General features: G+C 38.6%; 1 protein-coding gene across 1 annotated transcript; it reads left to right on the top strand.

Moving 5' to 3' along the window:
* The first annotated feature begins 141 nt into the window (after positions 1–141).
* On the top strand, positions 142–25,102 carry LOC140158648 (small ribosomal subunit protein mS29-like). The gene is made up of 13 exons (XM_072181817.1): positions 142–248; positions 9,807–9,862; positions 10,639–10,755; positions 11,389–11,490; positions 12,672–12,873; positions 14,956–15,107; positions 15,600–15,680; positions 16,386–16,547; positions 17,257–17,316; positions 18,281–18,373; positions 21,135–21,249; positions 24,403–24,847; positions 24,878–25,102. The coding sequence occupies exons 1-12, from the start codon at positions 215–217 to the stop codon at positions 24,486–24,488; spliced, it is 1,260 nt and encodes a 419-aa protein (XP_072037918.1). The 5' UTR covers positions 142–214; the 3' UTR covers positions 24,489–24,847; positions 24,878–25,102.
* Positions 25,103–25,336: the final 234 nt, after the last annotated feature.

Genomic DNA, 25,336 nt, shown 5'->3' with positions numbered 1-25,336 from the left:
CCCCCCCCCCCCCCCCCCCTTCCGAAGAAAATGATAGCCCCTAATGATCCCTAATGATGACTAGTATTCTATGTTCCAAGTTTGAAACATAGACTGCTTGGTTATGCATAAAGTGAGCTGGTTTTCCATTTTATCAGGGGGAATTGGTTTGGGACAAAGTTGGTAGTCGCGAGTTGGTCAAGGGCCGAGCTGACTCAGAACCCGATAATCCAAAATGGCTGCGCCCATGCGAGTTTTTTCGCGAAAAGGTAAAGTAACATGAGGGTAAATATTATAGTTTAGAACGTAATTGAAATACACATATACGGTAAAAGCAATACTGGTGAGGCACAATATGCTAATTTTGTCAAATCTATGGCTTAGAGTATGAGTTTATTTGAAATACATTTTATTTTTTTAAGCTTCTTCTTCTTCTTCCTTATAAGTGCCTCCCTCATATGTATGAGTATTATCGCACTGCGTACAGACAAGCTGTACTTATTTTTTACTCTGGAACCTAGAGTAGATGAGTGTATTTTGAAGTACAGCTTAAAGTGCCCTCCTAAGCACTATAGCAAGTAGAGTTAAGTGTCTTGCTCAAAGACACAAGAGCCGGACCTGGGATTCGAACCCTTGACCCTTGGGTTCACAGTCCTATGCCTTAACCGCTAGGCCACGCTCTCCAAGCTTTCATGAATGTCACTGACGCGTTTTGGGTCAAGCTGGGAGAAAAAAATCCCAGGTCGACCAAAAATAGCGTATCGCACACGATAGACCACCTAAGTTATCGTAAATCGGTTTCTCCCAGGTCGACCGTAAATTTTGGGTTGCCACATTCGGCCCGCAAACGCCAGGATTTTTAGCCAGGTCGACCCATGACAAGAGCTGACAAGCATGCAAATAACCCTACACATACGTGCCCCGACCATGGCGATATACATGTGATGAGTATAAACCATTGTACGCATGTACGGCACGATTCATTCATAACTTTGTGCAAGCGCCGGTGTGACTTTTACGATATCAGTTTCAGTCCCGGTTTCAGTGTCTTGGCATCTAAATTAATTCAGTCATAGGCCTACTCTCATTTTCGTATTTATTTAATAGAGTAGGCCCTATTCTTGTTTTAGTTTGCAAAATACAGAGGCAGATATAGTCCCGGGATATAGTCATACTTCCAAGTTTTCTACTTTCTTGAATTTGCGTCAACATGTAGGCCTATTTAAGCCCCGGATTTAAGCGCTTTGATGCGAACTTGGCCCGGCTTGGATGTAAGCTTTAATAAAAGCTTACATCCAAGCCGGACATCCAAGTCCGAGAAAAATAGATGTCCAAGTTCGCATGGACGGTACTACGACTCGATGTTTCAGACTTTACTTGTGAGAAAAGGAAAGTAATAAATTATGAGAAGAGGTCACAAATAGGATCAAATAAAATAATCCAACAAAGAATCACCCTGCCTAAGTGCAGGACATAGGCTAGGCCTACATGTTTTAAACTTTATTATTATCCACCACGAATGGAGTGCCAATTTCTATTAGCCTAGGCTGTCTTTCTATCAACAAACGTGGAATCTCCCAGCTTGACCAATTTGGCGTCACTGACACTGACATGACTGTCAGATTGTTTGGTATGAAAGTAGTCCTAAACCTTAAACATCATTTTCCGAGGCACGGAAGTACACCAAATTGGTGTTTACAGTGTTGCCAAAACTTTTTAGCGTCAAGGCGCGGCGCATTGACTCGCCAGGTCGCGGTAAAGGATTCTCAAGTAGCCCAATTTTTTAAGCTTCCAAAAAAGCGCCCAATACCGGATATTTGGGTGGATTTACCCGGATTTAGAATGCAAAACACCCAATTGGGCGGTGAGCACTTGACTTAAAAACTTCCGGTACGGTCCTTACTGGGAAGTTACTGACCGTAGATGTGTATTGCTTTTACCGTATATGTGTATTTCAATAAATGGTCACAAAACCCATTGTAATTGCAATTTGGAGCTTCAAAGACTCAATCTTTATAAATCGGCTAAATTGAAAGGAAATTACATCAAATTACTGCCGCGGCTTGAGATTGGCAAAAGTAGCCAAATTTGAGGCAAGTAGCGGCATTTGAGTAGCGGCAAGTGATCGCCAAGTAGCCCAATTGTGCGCCTAAGGTGCGGCGTTGGCATCACTGGGTGTTTATGACCTTTGACATTCTTTTGTGGCGAGTGACATGGTCTTTCAATTCACGCCGAGTGTCCTTGACAGGTTTGACTATGCTTCATTTCAGTGGTCATGAAAGAATTCAAAAGATAACCTCTGCCCCAATAATCCAAAGCTATTGTCTGAAACTGCACCTCGGAAGATGTATTGTATGGTAAGAACTCAGTCCTTAAATGATAGTCATATAACGACCAAAAGATAAGTGACTGACTATCATTGAGGACTGAGTTCCGCAGTCTAGTATGAAAGGCAGTTGTAGTAACTACAAATTTCGAACGTTTGAGGACTTGTTCTCAGGTTGTAGAATGTGCCATAGGGTGTCTTCAGTGTTAATCGTTTTCATTATAAATGTCTCAAAATATTAATATTGACAATAATTAACAACCTGTTTCACCTCTCTATATATTCAGACATTGCTCATCTGTGTTTTCATAATCATATCATATTTTGTGGTGAAAAATGATTACAAATGTGCAATTTGCAATCATTTCTGGAGCAACGATTTCTTCGTACAGGCGGCTAAGTGTGTATGTGAATGCACATTAAACACATACACATACACAGCACCTGTTGGAACTCCCGGTCGGAGCTATTTATTTTCACAGCACAGGTCTGTCAGGTATGTTTCGTTAGCCAGAAGATCGTTAGCCAAATTCACGGATGTGTATAATTTATCCGTGAAGAGATGATGGAAGCGGAACAGAAAAGGGCGCATGACGGTCATGGCAATGTCCTTCATCGTTGATGGCTTACCACCATTGAATGGGTGGGTAATGAAATTAGCTGTATAGCCAGTGATGGAATCCGCCAGTGCATACAATTTAAACCCGGATCTGATTGGTTTCAGCGGCATAAAAAACTTCCTGGTTGTGGCTCGGAAGCCTCGGTATGCAACCATTGCCTTGTCGATGGTAACGTTATGACCGAGGTTGAAGTTTGGAGGTTGGAGTTCGATATCACTTCCTCCCACACCGGCATCACTGGCCCAAGCTGTTTCTGGCGGTCTTTCCTTTCCACCGCTGGCTTGTCAGTCTGATCTGGGCGGGGAAGTGGTTCCTCATCTGGGTCACTGCCATGCAGAAAGCTGGACAATGTGTCAAACCTGTGACGGGACATGGTGCTTGCAATTAGATTATTGTGATACCCTAGATGTTTGGACCAGTAATCCTGGTAGTAGGGTATCCGCACCAGTCCCATCACCAGGTGTATTCCAATCCACGCTTTGATTTCTTCGACAGAGGTTTTGACATGTCTTCCTGCTGTCTGCATTGCCTTGTTGGTCCATTTGGCAATGCTGCTAATGATGGTGATCGACATGAACATGAGGAAGTAGTCCATGGGTTCTGGAAGTTTAGCAAATGTAGGTCCATGGGGTGTTGCACCTTTGAAAGGCTGGACACTTACGTCTTCCAAACTCCTGCACCAACCAAACTAATAATCCTGCCCTGGTCGTGGTGGGTCGGGATCATCGTCCGAATCTGGTTCTACTGGTGCTGCCTTCCGACGTCCGACTGGAGCATCTTGTGTTGTTGGTGGAACCTGTCCATCACCATCTTTGTCGTCATTACCATCCTCCTCTGCATCATCAGCACTAAATTCTGGATTACAAGGCTGGAATTCAGGATCCTTATCATCATCCTCATACTCCTCCTCATACTCCTCCTCATCATCATCATCCTCATCACTCCAGCCTTCATCATAATCATCATCATCATCATCGTCGTCACTGGCCTCACTGACACTAGGTGTTGACCCCCCATCTATGTCGTACAGACCCACACGGTTTTGGAGGGCCGGCAGCCTCTACCCTTTCTTTCTCCTTTCTACGCATTGCGTCACGGGCACTTTGCCGTTTCGCCTCCTGCAGGTTTCTCTTCTGCTCCGCTCTTTGATGCTGGGCGAAGAGCTTGCTTTGTTTTGTTGGTACAAGGCTAATCCCCTTACTTTTCTCTCTTCACTCTTTCTACCAGTGCTACTTCCTGCTGAAGTTTTCTTTAGTATCTTCTTTGGTATCTTGTCATCACTCTTGTCACTCTTGCTTGCTGCCGAAGTTTTCTTTGGTCTTTTCTTTGTCACTTTTCTGGCTTTCACTTTGGATATCTTCAGGCCATTCTCTTTTGTCTCCTTTCCTTTCTTTCCTTTCTTCTTCTCTTCTATCTCCTTGCCGCTTCCTGTCTTCTTCTTTTTAGCCATTTTCTCCTCTTGTTCTCTCTCCACACTTCTCTTGCTGGTTTTCGTCATAATGTCTCTGTGTACACTGAGAGCCTGACTTACAAATGCTTGCCCTTCTTTCGTGCTTAGAGATTGCTGTAAGGCTTTTACCTCTCTCAGGGAGCTCATATTTATTTCCAGGGGAGACTTCTGATGAAATGGGGTGGAATAGACACAAAAATATGAACAAAAAATTAGAAAAGCCCTTTACTGTAATGGAACAGCCCAATAAACTTTTGATTTATACTTTTCAAGTGGCAATTTAGCATGACAAAGAAAGTAGTGGTCAAATGTCATAAAAGAGGTTAAAAGGATAAGAAAGAATTGACAGTTTAACCAACCCAAAGTGTTACAATTAAACAGGACAACAAATAAACACAATTCCCGACCGGCACACAACCCAACCTAAAAAAAAAAGCAAGGGAATATGCCGGCATGGGAATAGAACCCACGACCTTCCGATCTCTAGACGGACGCCTTATCCATTAGGCTACCAGCTCCCACTGATTAACGGTGGTTAAAGCTGGGTCTAATGTTATAGCAGTCATGGTATACAATACACACAAACAAATATTACGTAAGTACACAAGTGAAGGAGATCATTACTGAATATATTTAATAAGAAAGAATTGACAGTTTAACCAACCCAAAGTGTTACAATTAAACAGGACAACAAATAAACACAATTCCCGACCGGCACACAACCCAACTTGAAAAAAAAGCAAGGGAATATGCCGGCATGGGAATCGAACCCACGACCTTCAGATCTCTAGACGGACACCTTATAAACGGTGGTTAAAGCTGGGTCTAATGTTATAGCAGTCATGGTATACAATACACACAAACAAATATTACGTAAGTACACAAGTGAAGGAGATCATTACTGATGCTTAATCGTTTCCCCAGTATAATTATAAGTAAAGTAGGTTTATGGGATATGCATCCTGCACAAGAACAAATAAACACAATGGGGAACGATTGCTCGCTACAAGAGGAAACTGAATATATTTAATAAGAAAGAACTGACAGTTTAACCAACCCAAAGTGTTACAATTAAACAGGACAACAAATAAACACAATTCCCGACCGGCACACAACCCAACTTGAAAAAAAAGCTAGGGAATATGCCGGCATGGGAATCGAACCCACGACTTTCCGATCTCTAGACGGACGCCATATAAATTAGGCTACCAGCTCCCACTGATAAACGGTGGTTAAATATGTGAAAACGTTGCTATCCGAGCCCTTTACATGAAGGAAACTTGCAAATAAAACAAGCAAGACAGTGTAGCTGGTGTCAAGCCAATCATTATAGCCTATAACTTATTTCCTTTTAACTTAATGGTATAATGTTAACATACTGTTATGCTTATCCAGACCCTGACTTGTTGTAAGTAAATGCTTATCCCTGCTAACTTTGACCAAATATATTTAGAAAATACAAGAACAAAATAATACTAAATTCAACCAAATTTAAATCAGAAAAGGTCGCTTTCCGAGCCGGCCTTTACTTCCGAGAAAATACTTCTGGACCCTGCAGAATCTAACAAAATCCAACAAATTTGACACTTTGGAACACTGCAGAATCTAACAGAATCTAACACATTGTTTCCCCTTTAAATAACCTGCTAAATCAACAGGATCCAACACATGTTGGATTTTGTTAGATATAGAATGTCTGCTACCATAACTATGTGTGTTGGATCTTGTTAGATTTAGCATGGCAGCATTCTCAGAAATCTGATGGATTTTGTTAGAATTAGCAGTGTGTATGTAAAATAAATATTGTTGGATTTTGTTGGATACAGCAGTCTATTAGAAAGAACCATGGTACTTTCTTGTAAGGTGTAACCTCTATATCCAACAGAATCCATGTGCTGGATTGTGTTGGATTCAGCAGTGTGCTGTTAACTATTTTGTTGGATTCACGTAAAGCTATTGTTCTCTTGTACAAGAGGATTCATCACTGTGCACGTTAAGTGTCAGAGCTATTCGAAAAGAGAAGGGGGACCATCCCCGGCTCTGATATCTGCACTCAGTCCTTAGTAGGTTCCTGAATAAGTTGGCGATAGTACAGCTAGTTCTGAAACTGCCGACTCAACTAAGAAAGAAGAAGTCAAGGATATTTGCGCCAATTGAAAGACTTGTCACTCAGTCCTGACAAAAGGATGTCAAAGGTCAGATGGTTCACTCCTCATATAATGTGTTTTACGAACAGTAGCTCACTGTAGTGTGGCATGATGATAGTCCGAATAATCCGTCGCTCAGATGACAGATGCATATCACAAAAATAGCCATTTTGAGATAATCGCATTTAAAGTTTTTGCAACTTTTACCCGTTTGGATCTAGATCTGGATTTGGTTGAGTCGACAAGGCATCCTGAGGGAAACATTCCAATAACTTCTGTGAATGGAAACTTTTATCTGGTGCTTGCGTGAAGATGATTTTTGAGTGCTGACTTGAAGATTGCTATTGTGGGACAGTTGACAAAGTGAGCTGGGAATTACTACTTAGCATATTTTGAAATGGGTACATCAACAATATGGTTGATCATCTTATACAGCATGGTAATCCGCTGTGATTTGTGTCTTGACTCCACTCCAGCAGTGTTTTTGCCAGTCAAGATCCCAAAGAAGTTTAGTTACCGTCCCTGGTTCTCTACTGTATTCTGATTTGCAAAATCTTGCTGACTGTCTTTGGATACTGTTGAGGGAGTAATTGTTCTTTTGAAGGTAATGATTGCAGGCTGCTGAAGCATATTCAAATAAAGGTTGGACAAGTGAATGATAGGCTGTTTCCATGATGGTAGAGTTACAGCTCCACAGGTTGCGTCAAATTATGTGCAGGACACGCTTAGCCTTTTTGACAGTGTTTTGTGTGTGAAGAGTCCAATCGAGTCTCTCAGTCAGTTGGATGCCCAAATGTGTTGCAGAGGTGACTCCTGGCCTGACTGAAGTTGTAAGTTCTTTTAGGGAGAAATCTTGATTTATAATTGATGGTACAATATTTGCTAGAATTAAATTCCATAAGCCACTTTTCTTGCCAATCTTCTAAGCTACCGAGATCATTTTGAAGCATGGTGATGTCGCTCCTGGTTTTGATGGATTTAGACAGTAAACATCATCCGTGAAGAGGCAGGCAGTGGATGACAGATGTAGTGGTAAATCATTAATATAGATGAGAAATCCCAGGGGTCCAATGACTGTGCCTTGACGAATGCCAAATGTTACACAAGATTCTGTGGAGGACTCTCCATCAACAAGTACTTTTTGGGATCGACCAACAAGAAAGTTTTTTTATCCAGTTTGAGATGGGGCCAGTGATCCCGTAATAATTGAACTTTGAGATGAGACGTTGGTGCGGTACCTTGTCAAACGGATTTGAGAAATCTAACACCGCAGCATTGACAGTATGGTTCTTATATAGGTCTTGAGTGATATCATTAATTGTTAAATTAACCTGCGTTTCTGTAGAGCATTTTGCCCGGAAGCCATGTTGATAGTCTGTCAAATTGGAATTTGATTCTTAATGCTTCATTATGTGACTATGCAAAATGTGGTACATGATTTTTGAAGCTCCACAGGTCAAAGAAACACCATGGTAGTTGACAGTCTTAGTTCTGGATCCCTTCTTTAAAATAGTTAAATACTTAAAATAGTTAAATGTTGGCTACTTGGCTTTCTTCCAAACATGGGGCAGTGGCACCAGGAGTAGCGCTAGGCTGCTTTTTGGGGACCCGGACTCACCAAAATATAGTTCGAAACCCCTATTCTAAAAGTTTCTGTGAGTTCAGGGGTCCCTGCAGAGTGCAGACCCCCAGCTTTTCAATCTAGCGCTACCGCAGATATACTATTTATGCTGCATCTGACTCACCAAACTCTACTACGGACTCCCTTGTTTCAGAATTTCTGCAAGTTCGAGGGTCCCTGCGGACTCTAGAGCGCCTTGTTCTAGCGCTACCCCTGAGTGGCACCTCATGTCCAGGGATGTTTGGAAAAGATCACACAGCACAGGAATGTTATCAGGACCTTGAGCTTTTAAAGGATTAAGACCCTTCAACAGTTTTTCTACACCCTCAGTGGTGATTACCTGTTGACCAACATTATTACTGTAGGGGCTGACTCCTACAGTCAGTCTACTCTGAAGTACAAAGTACAGATGCGGACGCACACATTGTGTCGACTTTGAAGGCACGCATACCTGCAGCAAAGACGCAGCACTACGCACTGTTAACTTGCTGTATTCGCGCGCGTTGTCACTTTGTACTTCAGAGTGGACAAACTGAAGTGAGGGGATTTCACCAGTCTCAGGCGGTGTGTGAACACACTACAGAATTGTCTGTTTAGGTCTTCAGCTTTCTCTTTCCCACTGTACAAGAGCTGGCCATTCTCTTCTATATCAGTAACTCCTTGATTGTCTTGTGTAAGTTTTTAATGTATGACCATTGACCAGAAGACTTTTGGGTTGTCTTTCAGCGCTGGTTCAAGAATGTTGGAAATAAACTTGGCACAAGTAGCATTGAGATTTTTCATCATGCTACTTCTCTCAGCATAGAAAGCTGCCCAGTTTTCTGCTTTATCAGATTTTTTCTCTTTATTATAGAGTCTTTACTTCTTGCACTGTCTAAGGAGCGTACGGTTGAACTAAGGGAGATTTCTGCGACTGCTTGCAAACCGATGGGGAACATACTTCTCTATACAGTCAGAGATCTTCTCGCTAATCATTTCCCATTTTTTTTTTGCACTTTTCTCTGACGAAGAAGAAAAATATTTGGTGGGAAAATCCATCAGAGATTTCTGAATCAAGTCAGAGCAGGGCTGTCAACTCTCACTCACTCATTGGGTGTGAGTCTTACACATGCAGGCACTTTCTCACGGTCTCACACCAAGGTAGCATAATCTCACACCAAGGTAGTAAATCTCACACCAAGAGCTATAAAAAATAAATAGTTGTCCCTGAAAAATCTGAAAAATAAAATTTTATCAATTTTGTGTGTGTAAAATTTGTTTAAAAAACTTTTTTTCAAAAAAAAAGTTATACGGTCAAGACTTCCAAGACGGTCAGTCAGACGAGGACAAGCAAACAACTTTTTTGGGGGCTTCAGGGTAATACCGTGTATCACCATTTTTACAATGTATGCTGATCAGTGTCAAGAAAGGTCAAACAATCAAACAGTTCCTCTCTAAAAAGTTCTACTTGTAATGTTAAAATTTAGTTCTGGGTCTCATCAAGTACTTTGAAGCATTATGCATAATACATGTAGTGCCTTAGCAACTGTCAATTGATGGATGAATGAATGAATGAATGAATGAATGAATGAACGAACGAATAAATGTTTGCTGATCTGCAACATTAATTTATAAATAATTTTGTATATCATTCTAATACCATGTATAATTGTATCATACGCAGGTATCACTTGGCATTGTCGGAGAGCTGCCCATCAACAATCAAAAGCTAAATATGTGGTAAGGATTTATATAAAAGTAGGTAAAAGAAAAGTACATTTTAAAGTTTTTCTCATCCTGATACTTACATACACATAGTCCTTCTAGACGGACAATATCCACGCCAGCCAATGGACTATATCCACACCATCAGACTGCAAGGATAAATTGTTGATCCTTGCATTCTCAAAATCAATCAATTAGGATGACTAGCATACTACGCACGTTATATAATAGATGTGGTTATTAAATGATAGGTGGGGTTACCAGCCATATTTGGAGTCATGACGTAACCCATCAACTCCTTTGGTTCAGGTCACTGTTTATTATAATGAGAGTGCGCTGCTGGGGGTAGAGGACAAATATGGACTTGCGCCTGATGGCATGATTTGTTGTGCTTCTGGAAGAACTACATACACAATCATGCAATGCATGCATTTGACCACTAATAATTTGTCAATTTCTGGATGTTTCTTACAATAAAAGTTTTGGCTGAGATGATGTGAGTATGAACACAACTTACACAACCAGCATTATGGTCTGAAAAATAATTTCCATAAAATTTGATTGCTGATATTGTTATTTGTTTCTTGGTGTTTTGCTTGTTTTCTTTTTTCTTGGACATTCAACAATGGGTTGAATTTCAGTACCATCAAAATGCAACACATAAGCACTTGTATTGAGTTTTGAAGTACACATGTTTTGCTGTTTGTTTTGGAAATAAACAATACCATATGATTTTGTAATTTCAATTTCTCAACACTTACAGAATTTGTTTTATGTTTTGTATTCCCCAGGCACATACACAAAGATATTGTACTTCAACATCTGAAGCAGAATCCAAATCAACAGACTCAGTAGCAGCACCTGGTACATTCAAACAGGACTTCTTCAGAGCCACTGAGAATGACCCAGTAAGTCAAACAGAGATGCAGCTTACTTATTCACCCATTGCATGGTTTCACCATCTGCGAGGAGAGCCTCGATCTGGCAGCAAGCATGAATGCAAATTGAACCAGTCATACAACAAAGTTATGTAATTCTTCCTTTCATATCATGCCAGTTTGATGTTCTCCTTGCATCATGGTGGAACCGTGCAATAGGCGAAGAGTAAGAAATTATGCCAATTAAAATCAATCAGCATATAGTAGGTGTAGAAAGTTGCTTTTAATTTTCCAACTCAGACTTGGATTAAGAGTAATTTTCCATGGAGCTGTGAGGTCATTGTACACTTTATTACTTATTTCCAGGGGTACTTTTACTGGAAATAGCTACTCATGGCTAAGAATTTCTCATAAAGCATGCACCTATTTATGCGATTTTGGTTATGATGAACGTTGAGTCCAATAAATAAGTATAGAAATATAGGTCCCATGTCATATCTAGAAGTTACCTGTGGAAACAGGGCCAATGTTTTTGGGACTTTCTGTGAAAATTAACCCATTTGGGTCACACATCCCTTAATATCTTTATGTATGGAAGTTGAAAAGTGAGTTCTATTTATATATGTGTGTTGATCAAAACTGTATATTATTTTATGTTTGCAGACAAACCAGACACTGAAGCATGAAGGACAGTTCTACAGTATTCCATTGGATCAGGTGAAATCTATACTACCTGTTGGAACTTCTACCAAATGGCAACGATTGGTAAACACATCTTCTTTCTTATGTTTTACATTATGACACATACATAACAATTTTTCAACAATAATACAGCAATTTTGTTCAAGTATCAGTATATGCGATGTGATCAAGCAAAATGAGTCGGATGTCGGGAATATTGCTTTTGAGATATAATCAATAATAGTATTTAACTTCCTTTGTATTTTATATTTTGAGCTACACTATAAAAATGACCATATCTCTGGAACCATAAGTCTAATTATGATGGAAAGCTCTGAAAGTGGCTCACATAATGAGATTGAAAACTAAATTTTGATTTTGATTGACATCAGACTCATTTTGTTTGCTTTATCGCATCACATATTGGACTAGGAACAAATATTTTGAGTAAAACTTGAACAGTGAGTTTGAATATCCCATATAAGATAGTTAGAGTTGTCACTACATCAAGTAGATTCTGAGACAACATAAACATATGTTCATCCTATGTTATAATGATGCGTGTAATCAGATTCTTTGGTTCACTTCAAGTTTGGTAGTGACATCAATGCTTTATCGCGGTTACAATGCCAGCATGCTGACAAGCCTCCCTTGTACGGTGCATTTACGCTCTGCGCGATTAACTTTATGACTTACACTCGCAATTTGAGACTGTGACCTGCGAAATATGCAGCTATGTCAGTACTGAAATTGAGGCAAACCAATGTATATACAAGGATAAATACCTGGTTGCTTGGTGTGACAATCAATGAGAAGATAAAAGGAGGAAAGTCAAAATAAAACACATGTATACTAGAGAGTCTGAACCCTGAGCATGTCCCCCATGCAGGGCAAAATACTGTACCTCTGAATAATTTGTGCCATGCACCTCTCAAACTTGTGCTTAAAGACAATGATTATCCTTCAATTTCATACATTGTTTTGCTTGCCCAAGATCGCAATAGTTGGAGAAAGCTTGCAGTCGCCTGCTCCGCAGCCAACTGATGATGATGATGATGATCATAAATGCCAGAGTGATGCTATTCTGGTCCCCATGTGTGACAAACCAAATTGGTAGATTAAAAAAAACGTTAAATTCTGGGTTATTTGGAGTCTAGTCAGTCTACAATCTGTAATATAAACTCTTATCCACAGTTAATTTGCTGTTATTATCACCCAAGTATTGAGAATAATGCATATTATTTCATTTAACTTTGAACTTACAGATCCAGCCATTTCAGGAGGCGTCCATCATGGTGAGACGTCCAGCTCTAGAAGTGATCAACTACCTGAAGCAAGCTGACTACACCAATCCACCAGTCAAGTATGCACTCTATGGCAAAAAAGGCAGTGGCAAGACCATGTCTCTCAGTCACATTATACATTACTGTCATAGTCAAGGATGGCTTATTGTGCATCTACCAGATGGTGAGTTCATCAACGTAGCCAGAGCTTGCTTTTGGGGTGCAAAACTTTCCAAAATGTGGAACTATGCGTTGCGTGGAGAAAGTCAACCTTAATGGACATTTTTGGAAGTGGGCACTTTGTAAATAAATCACCAACTAAGGTGTGATGGGGTAGGAGCTTCATCTTTCAAGAAGTATGAACATTACAGAGGTAGCCCTGCACACCGACATCGCCTGGCTAATAATTACTTTGTCAGCAGAGATACTAAAATAAATACCCGGGATCGATACACGTGAATTTGCTATGCACGAGTTTGATATGAGAAGAAAATCTTTGGATACCGGTGTAGAAAATGATGAATATCTCCCGTAAATGATTTCGTATAAAGAAACCAGATGTGGTTCCTTGCACTTGAATATATATTTTGAACAGATATGATAGTCGTTAGTTTGCGTCTTGAGAGAGTAGCTTGCGTCTTGAGTCAAAAACTGACAATAGTTATACGTGCCGAATTATATAGCGCAGTGTATAGGCCAATCGTAAAGGTAATCTAAAAGCATATGTGACACAATCTGGTCCATGGGGGCCAAAGGAGGCATTTTTGAAAATTGAGTTACTGTAATTATTACATTGTACATACAATAGGCTATCATTTACTGAAAACACCAAAGGTCTAGCATACTTGGTTCTAAAGTTATGAAGTTTTTGATGTCTATTTTCTTATGTATTTTATTGTTTTTTTGCTCTATATTTTTACCTTTATCTCAGTTTCAAATTTGCCGCCTTTGGCCCCCATGGACCAGACCGTGTCACATATGACTTATGTCGTACCTTGCTCGACTGACACACAGCGAGGTCAATCACCGAGCTAATCGGGGCTATTGTCAGTAGCCTTAGTCAGATGTCCTTCGGCCCATTGTGCGACTCAAAACTATTAAACAGGTCGATACAAAAAGGTCATGCGTGGCGGTGGATTCAACCTACCATGGCGATTTCTGCCATGAAGATATCAGGGCGATGACACTGTGCCCTGTGGCACTGATTAATGACAAAAAGGCATTGGTTTGTTCGTCATTTTTCAGTACAAATAATTTTGACAAAAAAGACGTCACAGATGTAAACATCAATTTCCTAATTTGCATATTCCTCCAGCCAACTCATCAAAATCCAAGGGCTGCTATTGGTCTGATATATGATGTGTATGTATGGTACAGGCATTATATACGATATTTCCTCGAATAGTCGCCCGGGGGTGTTGCATTTTCCAAAAGGGGGGCGTTTATTAGAGGTCATTTTAGAACAATAATTCCTGTAAAAATCATTAGGTAAGCTTAATCTCACGCTGAAATGACGAACTGTGAACTTAGGAACGCTTACTTCCAGTTTACTTTCGGGATTCCTACCAGATTTTTGCCAATTACCGACGCCATTATCGACCAAGTGTGAGCTTTGGTAAGCTTACTACACAAGATAGCATGGAAATTTCAGCATTTTTGAAACATCTTGGTTGAAAAAACTGTTGGAGGAAATATGGTACTGTCAGATCATGCAGTTAATATAAATTTTGCCAGCCCCTTTGCCAGACTCCATGAATGGCACACAAACATGTCAGAGATAGACCATTCCTATTATGAAAGACAGAGATAAAAAGAATTTATCGCATCTGATGTCACTGTCAAATACGATCCTTGATTGGTTTACACAGGTTAAAAGCGCGTAAAAGGAAGGCTGATTTACCTGGTGCCAATCGGAGAAAAGGAATAGCAGAAAATGGCGAAAAATTACGTACTTTTACAAGGCAAAAAGCAACTTTTCTAGGCATTGTTGACATGGTGCCTTTGCGAAAGAAAGTTTCCTACTATAAAGACCTAACTTTTGAGATGGTTTGTATGTTTGAAGGTGCAAAATTAATAATAAGGTCCCCGGTTATATTGCCGCATTCAGCAAGTCGTCATCACGACACTTGTAAACAAACCGTGCTTTCGAGTTTGATTGACAGATGACGCCAGACGCGATAACTTCTTTTTATCTCTGTCTTTCATTATAGTCTAACCTCTCTGGTCTAAATCCATCAAAATGTTTTTCTGTGTTTTCTGTTTGCAGCAAGCCAGATGAATTACAAGTTCAAATTTGATTACATAGACAATTATAGTTACAAAGATTCTACACCATATGAGTGTATGTATGACCAACCGGTATATGCTGCTGAATGGCTGGCACACTTCAAACAGAGGAATCACAAGTTTTTATCAGAGGTAAGAAAATTCAATGTCTATTATAGCTTGTGTTAATGGGCTTGCTTGTTCCCATAGATTAATAAAGTAAACAGATCAGAATTTTCCATGCCTGTGCCCTCTACGCGTACTCGAATTCAGCTGACGCCAGTACAGCGTTCAGACCTGGCGACATCGCGCGAAGTTTCTTTTGTGTACGCTCACGCTATTTGCGCTATTTTTGAGTTAGCTCACGCGATACCTGACTTAGCGTCGATCCCCTTGGGCAACATGCCAAGTTTCTACGATATGCTTGTTCCAGAGACAAGAATGCAAGTGCTAAATAAAACAAGAAGATGGCTTTCAAGTGCTGCCATTGCATAAGTTCAAAGTGCTACATTTTTATCAAATCTAGACCTAAGTTTATTTTAATTTTGGAAGTGGTTTGAATGGTTCTGTTGAAGTGCATATCATTTTGTAAGGTTTTAATTCCATTCTTTTGCATGTTTGTGATAATCTTTTTGTATAATACAGATAACTACAACTGAGGCCTATGTATGGAGTAAGAGAGAAACCACAGAAAAGGGAGAACCACTTCTAGATGTTGTAAATCAGGTATGTTCACAGCGGAGTTCACTTTGCTAGAAATTGCTGTGACAAAATAGATATGCTTTTGTTAAGTTTTAACTCAGTATCAAATTAGTTGATGATTGTACATGGTATTATGGTGCTAAGTTTTTTGCAGAATGTTTGATGTTTTGATGTTTAATGCTGCTTTGGAAGAACAATCCTCTTCATTAGTCAAACATTGGCCTAAGGACTAGGCTGTAACATAGGGATCGCACCAGTGCCCTCAAGATATCTGAATTTTATAGAATATAGTTTATCTAGTTTTAAATGCTCTTGAGTCATCATACCAGGTAAGAACAAAAAGTAATTTTGTACATGTATGTTTGTTGATTGGAAAAGATAGACACTTGGCTAGATCAATTATGTTTTATGGAAAGTACAGCAATAAAGCATCTCACCAAGATAAAACATAACTGGCAAATGTTAACAAAAGGCTGTATCAAAATGATTAATACCCAATGCAACACTGATTTTTAATAAGACTGCTGTATCAAAATACAGCATAAGATTCACAAAATTTGTAGGTAAATGTAATAAAAAAACAACTACAAATTGTGGCCATTTCAAGAGGACCCAATGTTAAATGTGGGAGAAGCTGGCTTTTCAATAAACATTAAAACTGATTGGTACCACTTATTTTGATACAGTCTGTTTTCCATGTTAATGAATTATTGTTCTCATTGTCTACAGGGTTTGAAACGTCCAAAGAATTCATGTGATGCCATTGGTGTCATTTTAAAAGAATTGGAGCACCATAGCATGAGCGGGAAAAACCGTATTCTGTTTGCCGTCAAGACAGTCAATGGTCTGTTTGCACCGTTGACAAATATTCGCAAACCTGGAGGCTATGTGGTGAGTATTATATTACTAAGTGCTTATAATTGGAGACTTTTGTATTGTTTGAACTTTTTTTTTTCATTTATTGCCAAATGTTGTGAATGAGCTATATATCTAGATTAAAGAGGTCATATAAAGAGTCCAGATTCCACATAAAATTGAGGGCAAAATAGTATACTTGAGGAATATTTTGCCAAGCGCAGAGGCTACATGTGCAACAGTGTGAAAACCCCCATTTTGCAATAAAAAGTTCAAATGACTTAAATTTTTATTGTTATTTTCAAGACGTAGCTCAAGCACTTACATTAACCTTTTTGAAGTATGGCGGGCACAAAAGGAGATGACCTACTTTGGTTTGGCTAATCTTTTGTATGCTTCTCATCTGACAAAAGATTACCCAAACCAAAGTAAGCCCCCTCCTTTTGTGCTCGCCATATTTCAAAAAGGCTTTTGGTGCTGTAACTGCAAAAGGACAGCAAAACCGAAGTTGTTTTACACTATACATAATGGTATTGTCATGTTATATAAGAAAATAGATATATAACAAAGGCTAAAATGATAAAAAATTCAAATCAATTGCTAAATACAATTATAAAATAAGATTGATTTCACTGGACTTCAAATTAATCAGTCAGTCCCAATGTCTGTCTCATATCCAAGTGTTACATTCAAATATTTACGTAATCATGATCAGCCATAAACAAAACATGTGTTCTAATTTCAGATACCAGTTGCAGAACTGACTCTAAACATGCATTTTAAGAACTTCTTACGTGGAAACTGGGTAAGTTCATCTCAGGTTTCATTCTGTGTGTTCACCAGAGGGGAGGGGGTATACTACCCAATCTTGTGTTTTCTTTCCCCCAAGTCAGAATATTTTTTGGCCCGAATGCACAATTTCTGGTGCTGCCACTGTGCTGCCCTTATGTCATGTCCACCTACATGTACCTTGTTTGTATGTTACTGTGACCAAACTATCTTCATATTATGTGTAGATAATTCTCATATACCTTATTTAACTTGCAATAGGTGGGACTTATAATTTTAATAGATTGGTATGGAAAGGCAGTCCAGGTTTTCGGAAGCGGGGGTGTAAGTGTACCGACGGAAATATTTTTTGCTGACGGAAGTTGAGAACTATTGACCCAATTTTTTTTGCCCAGTGCACTCAAAAATCTAAAAAGTAGGGGGGGGGAGAGCAAAATTATCCAAAAATTTATCTGTGATTACATATCAATATCATTCAATGCAGCAACGTCAAGAGCAAAAAAGGGAAGGGGTCACATCCAAGATTTCAATTATTTGAGCTACAATAGCTCTTTATTTATTCACCCTGCATAAGCAGTGCACACAAAATTGTCAAATTGTCTATTGTTAACCCCAATTTTTTTCACCAATGCCCTTTGTGTACTGACTGCCATGATGAGTGGGGGTACCAGCCTCCCCCACTGCTTACACCATTGTGGAAAGGTGTACACACAGTTGGGCACAGTATGTATGTGAGGCGCGCTTCGTGCACTTTGTGACTGGCATCAGCATTTGTGATTTTGCAGGAGTGGGAATTTGGACTTCATTGATGTTCACAGTAACAAAAAAAGAATTTTTTTTTTCTTATTGGTTCATTATCACCCATTGAATAAATACAACCAGATATATCAAGAGAGGGTAATCTTGGACATTGAAAAGTCAAGTTGCAGTCACCATTTGATTTCATTTAATTTCATTTAATCATTATTTTTTCTATATAGACAAATGGTGCTATGGTGATGACTGTAGATTCACAAAATACTCGTAATCAGCCAAATCATGACTTCAAGCCGCTGCATTTACTACAAAAGGAGGTAAGTCATAAGAAGGTTTATGGAAATAATTTGCTCTTATTTAGAAGTTACATCAAGATTGACTAAATGTTGACATCGTCAGTAACCTTTTTTAAGTATGGTGTACACAATAGGAGGGCAGTCTTCAATCTGGGTAAAACCCGGCAAATTCAAAAGACTTTACCCACTTCGTGCAGCGCCATCATATTGTGTCCGCCATATCTCAAAAAGGCTAATTGCTTTAATGCAAATTTTGACAAATAATTCCAAAAGTGTATTTATGTTATCAAGCAATATTTCATTAGTCTAAATCCTTTGGGTGCAATAGTGCACCCCATTGTAAAGTGTAGTTTTCACTCTTTTTGCTCATTGCTGCGGTATTTGTGGTATATATAATCAAATTTTCAATGAGTGTAAGGAGTTGCATGCTAGTGTAGTGCAAAGTAGTGTGGACTCATAATCTGATGACCCGGGTTTGATTCTCCGCGGTGGAATTGTTTTCAGGGGGTTTTTTTTGCTTCTATCCAGTTTTGAACCCCAAATTGTTTATTTTTCATGTCACAGTGAAAGTGTATTTTTCTTGGAACGATATTGCATGGATGCGAAAAAGAGCCAAAAAGGCACCTCTGAAAAGAAATGAGCGTCCAGGCTGTGCTTCTATCTGTTTTGCTTACGATATGTAATATTTAGAGAATAAAAGAGAGGAATTTTTATTTTACCTATCCTCTACCGTGTGATAGACGACACGCACGACAAATATTCTGAGCAGTGCATGCCGGCGCACCCGGTATCCACTACGATAAAAATATTGGACCTGCCTGTCGCCTATCATAGGTAGAGGATAGGCAAAATAAAAATTCCTATCGCTTATTCTCATTCTTAGTCAGTTAAATATTATTTTAATAACTGTAAACAATTTTTTAAAGCAAAAACTAAGTTACCGTCATAAAAACTCCCTCATTATAAAATGAACGAAACTTGTTTACAACTTTACGTATTCTGTTGCTGCGTACTGCTAGCGCGTTCGCGTATTCCGCACTAGTCTCACGATCCAGCGCGATACATACGCCGCACCTACACGCGTGTTACAGATTATCAAGACGCATGATGACGTGGGGTCGTCTACGGCCTGATAGACGGCACCCAAAATCATGCGATTGTCCAATCAGAAATGTGTCTACGAACTAGACCACTCCCACTGACTAAGAATGGCTGTTGCCCCATTGAACAAGGAATGTCCTATACCACCTGCTGCATCACTTTATAAATAGTGAGCCCTCTATTTAAACCTCATGTTGATAGATTTATATTCAAGGCACTAATCAGTGATCCACATGATAGTATACAAATATTTGAAATTTATAGGAAACCCTAAAAGTAAAAAATATGTCCATAGATTTCTCATGTACTTTTTTTATTTGAAAAATTGACAAATAGGAAGATAACAGCAGTGTTGAGAATTTGCGAAGCACCATTCTATAGTGTGTGTGTGAGCTGTAAGTGCCTGTATGGGCAATTTTTCCCACATTAACTAATAATGTGACATGATCAAGGGAGATGAGATGTCGCTATAATATTGATTTTGAATTATTGGCAAAGAAAGTGTTAAAATTCTTCTTTTTTTTTCATGTCGTTTTCAGCGATTGATTAATTGACATAACTTCACAGAGAAGAGGCGTATCAACATGGGGTTTTCAGTTTCTGAAAGTTCTAAATGTCCTCTTTATGTAAAACCCATTTTCGACCAGGGTCGACATGTGACTCATTTCCCTTGATCATGTCACATGTATCAAGTTTTACTCATATTATATCACTTTTGGTCTTACCAAGAATCACTTGTAAAGTATGTTGGCACACCTATCTGCCAAAAAGGAGAGATATTTGATTTTTTTTAAAGATTTTCTGATTTATTGAATCACTGATTGTGCCTTTGAAATGATATCACCTGGAAGTAGTTTAACTACATGTGGGAAATATAGTCGGAATTTCAAAGCCTGCATGATGATTATTTGATGAAATATTAACCTTTTACCTAGTAAACATGCTGAATTTCTATTGAAAACTTTTCAAATGTGATTATTTTAATGCTTCCGATCATATAATGCCTAAATATTCAAAACCAATGTAAACGACTCAATGACTCATCAGTAGTAACTTTTATATAAGTGTATTATTGTATGTTGATTGAGCCGTAATTTATGATGTAATTTTATATCTGTGCAGGTGTGACATTTATTATGTCAAGAATTAAATAGCCCAATAAATGATTTGATAGGCCTGTTTGCAGTGATATAATATGCAGGATATCTGCATACTATCTACATACAGCTAGTATCCCTTAACTGCTTCCGATTCCAAAATAAAATGAGCTAATTTTGTCAAATAAGCGGATATTTTAATTTCAAATGATATCATAACTTGAAGGTTAAGTGTCCTTTATGTGATTATTTCTTGTATGGAGGCCACATTAAAATTCTTTCTTGCAACCTTTTTGTACAAAGATTCAGCTGATGTAAATATTATTTATCTACGCAATCTTCGATCTTTTTATTTTATCGGGCTCTCATTTCTGAAAAGTGATGTAAGCTTAGATGTTTGGGGTGAGAAATTGTTTTGACTTTTTGTTTAACCAATTTTTTACCTGTTTTTTTACCCCAAAATACCACCTTTTTGCCCTCCATGTGCAGCATGTAAGTTTGACTTACAATTCCCTAGTCAAACCTCTGGAGAGAGAGGGTCCTATTGAAATGATTTGTGTTTTTATATTTCTATTGTCTTGCAGGGTTTTGAATTCCTAGATCCATTTGTGCCAATATTTGTAGATAACTACAATGAGAAGGAGATGGAGAGTTGTATTGAGTTCTACAGGCATAAGAGATGGATAGAGAATGATACAGGTAAGAGGACAGGACAAAATATTGATGACATCCTAGAAACATAATTAAAGTTTGTTCAGCTTGTATAAGGTGGAAATTATTCGGCTTTTGTTACTGCACGCATCAATAAAGTCCCAGCTCACGCTTTCGTAAATTCACATTAGTGTGCACCAGTCATGCATTACACAACGCACAACTAGCGTAAGCACTGCGCCCAACAGCGTGCATGCCATTCTATATCAATACACAGCGTTATGAGTCCGAACAAACTTTAGTTGATCACCAGTGCAGTCACCTTCGGAGCCTTATTTCACTAAACATAAATAGTGCCAGCACAAGACACTCAGACCTAATATGCTAAATGACATTCCAACTGATAGTAAGACTAGGTTCCTGTGACAGGTCATTGTCCTTGATGACATTGCACATCCCAGTTCCAGCAGTTCAAGCTCTGCCCAGCTGACTCTAGCTCAAGGGTCTGCTGGGTAATATAGGGGCATTGACTTAGCATGCTGGTTGATGCCACTCATACCAGCTGTTCCAAGCCTGAAAGTACGACAGAGTGCCCAATCTCTGATGATGATTTAATTAAATCTCTCTCTGAGGGATGCAGGAGAGTTGGGATCCTTTAAAACTAGTTTTACCCACTAGAGTCTGGTCCTAAGTCCAGAGACCTCAGAGAATTGTTTGATGTCTACCCAAGACAAGGAGATATGCAGCTCAAGAAATACTTCCCAAGACACCTTCAAAGAGGCATTATAGTGGAGTGCTCTGTGCTCATCTGAATAAGGGTAAAATCAGGCTCTGAAGGTGACTGCACTGGTGATCTATCAATGAATTATTTCTCATAGCCTACCCCCTCCCTTCCTGTCTGTAACAAAACCAGAAGTGGGTCAACATAACTTGTTTTTGAAGAGCATAGGAGAAATGTAATTGACGTATTAACCCCTCCCACTATTATGAAACTTCTATTCATAAGACATCATCATTCTTTCAAGTTGTTCCCTAAAGAAGCATTTTCATTTGTTTGGTTGTTATTATTGTTGTTATTGTTGTGTATATATGGGTCTTTGTCAAATATGGTAGAATTTTTGTCCCCATTATCACAATTCAATATGGGGGATTAACCATAGCATTTTGACAGGGCTATTATGAGTCTGGACTATCAAGTCTAAACTTTGGTCTCTATGGTCTCTGTACATGAGACTTGAGGCTCAACTTCTCCTCTGAAGGACAAAGCACCGTCATGGTTCATTTACCCATGAAAGAAAATATAACAAATACATATTTATATACAGTTTAAATACATAATACAGAAATGAAAGGGTTGATACTCTGAAGGTGTAGAAACACAAAAATAACTAAATGCATTTAAATTTAAATGGTTAATTTTATAGAATGTTTTTGAATTAGTTAGTGGTTAAAAGATCAAAGGTAAGGCAAACATTTTGTGGTAGTTTATTCCAAGTAATTTGCAGACCTTGTTTTGGGGTATTTTAGCTCAATTTCACTCTGGTTTTTTTCAGGATTTCTACTACTTCCAGGATATTTCACAAGCTTTGAATCACATCCCTGTGAAATGTACCATGACATAGAAAGAGTAGAATTCTTATTTAAATCAATAGATGCAGCCAACTGTATTCAGAATTTGAATATGAATGTATTGCAATAAGACTTAATTTCCTTATCCTTGATAAAAATGTCTCCAATATTATGCAATGCAATCATAGGGTTGCTGCACTGAGGTTTTCCACCCACTAATGTGCAGGTCAAATCACCTGTCATCAGGTTTTTTTTAGTTGTTGGTTTCTATGGAACAGGACTTTACAAAAAAATCATGGTAACATTTGTTGACAAGTTGCCATTTTTTGCTCTTAACCATTGGTTTCTATTGGACATTGAGAATCAGCCAAAAATTATTATGAATGTTTTTTTTAAATAGTAGAACTAGAAAATAATAACATAGCTTTTCTGTATAATAATGTTTTCTCTTGGTTATGGGACTTTGAGAGTCGGCCCAAAATTACTGTTAATGACTTAAGAAATAGTACAAAATATGACTGACTTTAATGACTTTAAAAAGCACCCAATTGAGTTCGCAAATTGCAAGTTGGGCAACCCTGTGTGGTACATATTTTGATGATGCTTTGACACTGACTGTATGGTTGACTAGTTTTGTCCAGGTAAACAGACATATTATACATTATTTCACCTGGTAAATTTAAATAAGAAATCATCTTGGCCTATTCAATGGATACAGCTGAATATAAAACCAATTATAATTTTATATGCAGCTTTGTTGCTATGATCACAATTGTAATGAAAAGGAAAGTCTGGAATATTGTGCATCTTTTGCCGCTGGCTTGTTCAAAACAAGTATCACACAAGGTTAAATGCTGAGAGTTAATGATACATGAGATGCAACGTGCCCAATTACACCTACACTCTTTCTGAATTTACACTGTAGGGCGATAAAGACTTATTTAATGGCAAAATTACAAAATCCAAATGGGCAAAATAAATTCCAACAATGTAATAACTGTTCATTGTGTATATCAACATCCAACATGTGGGTTTAATAGACAAAGCGACCAGGGCCATAGCAAGATTTAAAAATGTGCGGCGGCCATCACAAATGTGGGGAGGCCAAAATACAAATATATGCTGAATTTGAAATAAAGATATAGAAAAACATAACAAATTTCTCAAAAAGTGGGGCAGCCATGGACACTGATTAATGTGGAGTAATAGCTCTGCAATTTAACATATACCAGAAGAAGTATTGGGTCCATAACTTATAAATTCCACCTTGTACTTTTGAAAATAAGTCAAAAAATATTTTACAAAATGTGAAAAGGTATGTATAGTCCTATTTGTTTTACACATGTGGACCAATTTATAGCGTCACACATCATTACATTGAGTCACAAAGGTTTATTATGTAAGAAAAGAGGCTGTTTTAAAAGTTGCACCTGAGTCCATAGCAGTCGGGTTTCTTTAACAAGCACATGAATAAGATTGACCTACTGTATTACCACCAATTTCTGAAAATCATGGAAACTCATGCAACCAGAAGTTTACAAAAGTGAGGTCTCTCAGAGTCAGAACCATCTCAACCATCTCATTACATATTGGAGTAATATTTGTTCTCACTTCTTTTGTTTTTATACACAGTGGTAACTGAAGATGGCAGAAAGCAGCTGAAATTCTTGACAGAAAACAGTCCTGGTTTGCTGACCATGATGAGTCCAACAATGTGAAGAGACAGCAATAGGTCAACATATTTACTTAAAGATTGATTAGAAATAACTATATGAGAGTTGTCATTCATTCATCTGATATAATAGTTATGCCACATGACATAATTACATGCACATTGATCAAACATAAATGGTTTAAATCCACTTCTGTAGACTGATTAGAAATATTAATGAGAGAGTGTTCTAATTCATTCATCTGGTATGACATTGTTACATGCACATTGATTTTAACATTTTCAAACACTGTGAGGTAGACACAGCTCTGTAAAGTTGTTGTATTTATGGTAAAGTTGCAGTGGCGTAACTAAGGGCATGTGCCTAGGCTCTGTGTTGGAGGGGACACAGAATTGACTGACTAGGCCCATAGATTTATTTAAAATCTATGCTAGGCCAAATGATCTATTCAGAGCCCCCTCTAAACAGTCAATGTCCAAATTTGTGCATGCTTTTCAACAAAAAAAGTCATTATGAGACTATTTAATGCCAGATTTCACCTTAATTAAGCCCATAGGTGACCAAAAAATCCCCTTGTTCTACGGGCAGACGGACCTTTCAAGTAGGGTCGGTCGGTCTGCATTCATTTGTACAGGAAAAATTTGTTAAATCTGGGTCAGTTGAACAGTGTTTTCTTTTTTGTCACCTAAGGCCCCGTATCCATAGGCTGTTCCCTTGTGGCGTGTGCCCTTGTTCCGTGTTCACTTGTTCCCATGTGACCTGCCACACAGACAACGAACCTTTGTTTTGCTTAGGTTCGTCACACATCAGGAAGAGTCAATTACGTAACCCACCAAAACTAGAAACAGTTCACCGATCATGCTTTTGTGTTATAGGGTTCTAAAATGACATTC

The sequence above is a fragment of the Amphiura filiformis genome, chromosome 8, assembly GCF_039555335.1.
Source record: "Amphiura filiformis chromosome 8, Afil_fr2py, whole genome shotgun sequence".
Taxonomy (NCBI): domain Eukaryota; kingdom Metazoa; phylum Echinodermata; class Ophiuroidea; order Amphilepidida; family Amphiuridae; genus Amphiura; species Amphiura filiformis.
The sequence above is the reverse complement of the archived record's forward strand: the minus strand, read 5'-3'. Positions and strand labels throughout refer to the sequence as shown.

Bases quoted from the DNA above. Each gene is read 5' to 3' on its own strand.
- LOC140158648 (XM_072181817.1), top strand. From the start codon at position 215: ATGGCTGCGCCCATGCGAGTTTTTTCGCGAAAAG. The intron at 10,756-11,388 runs GTAAGTCAAACA...TTATGTTTGCAG, and splicing joins GAGCCACTGAGAATGACCCA to ACAAACCAGACACTGAAGCA. The intron at 18,374-21,134 runs GTAAGTCATAAG...ATTGTCTTGCAG, and splicing joins TGCATTTACTACAAAAGGAG to GGTTTTGAATTCCTAGATCC.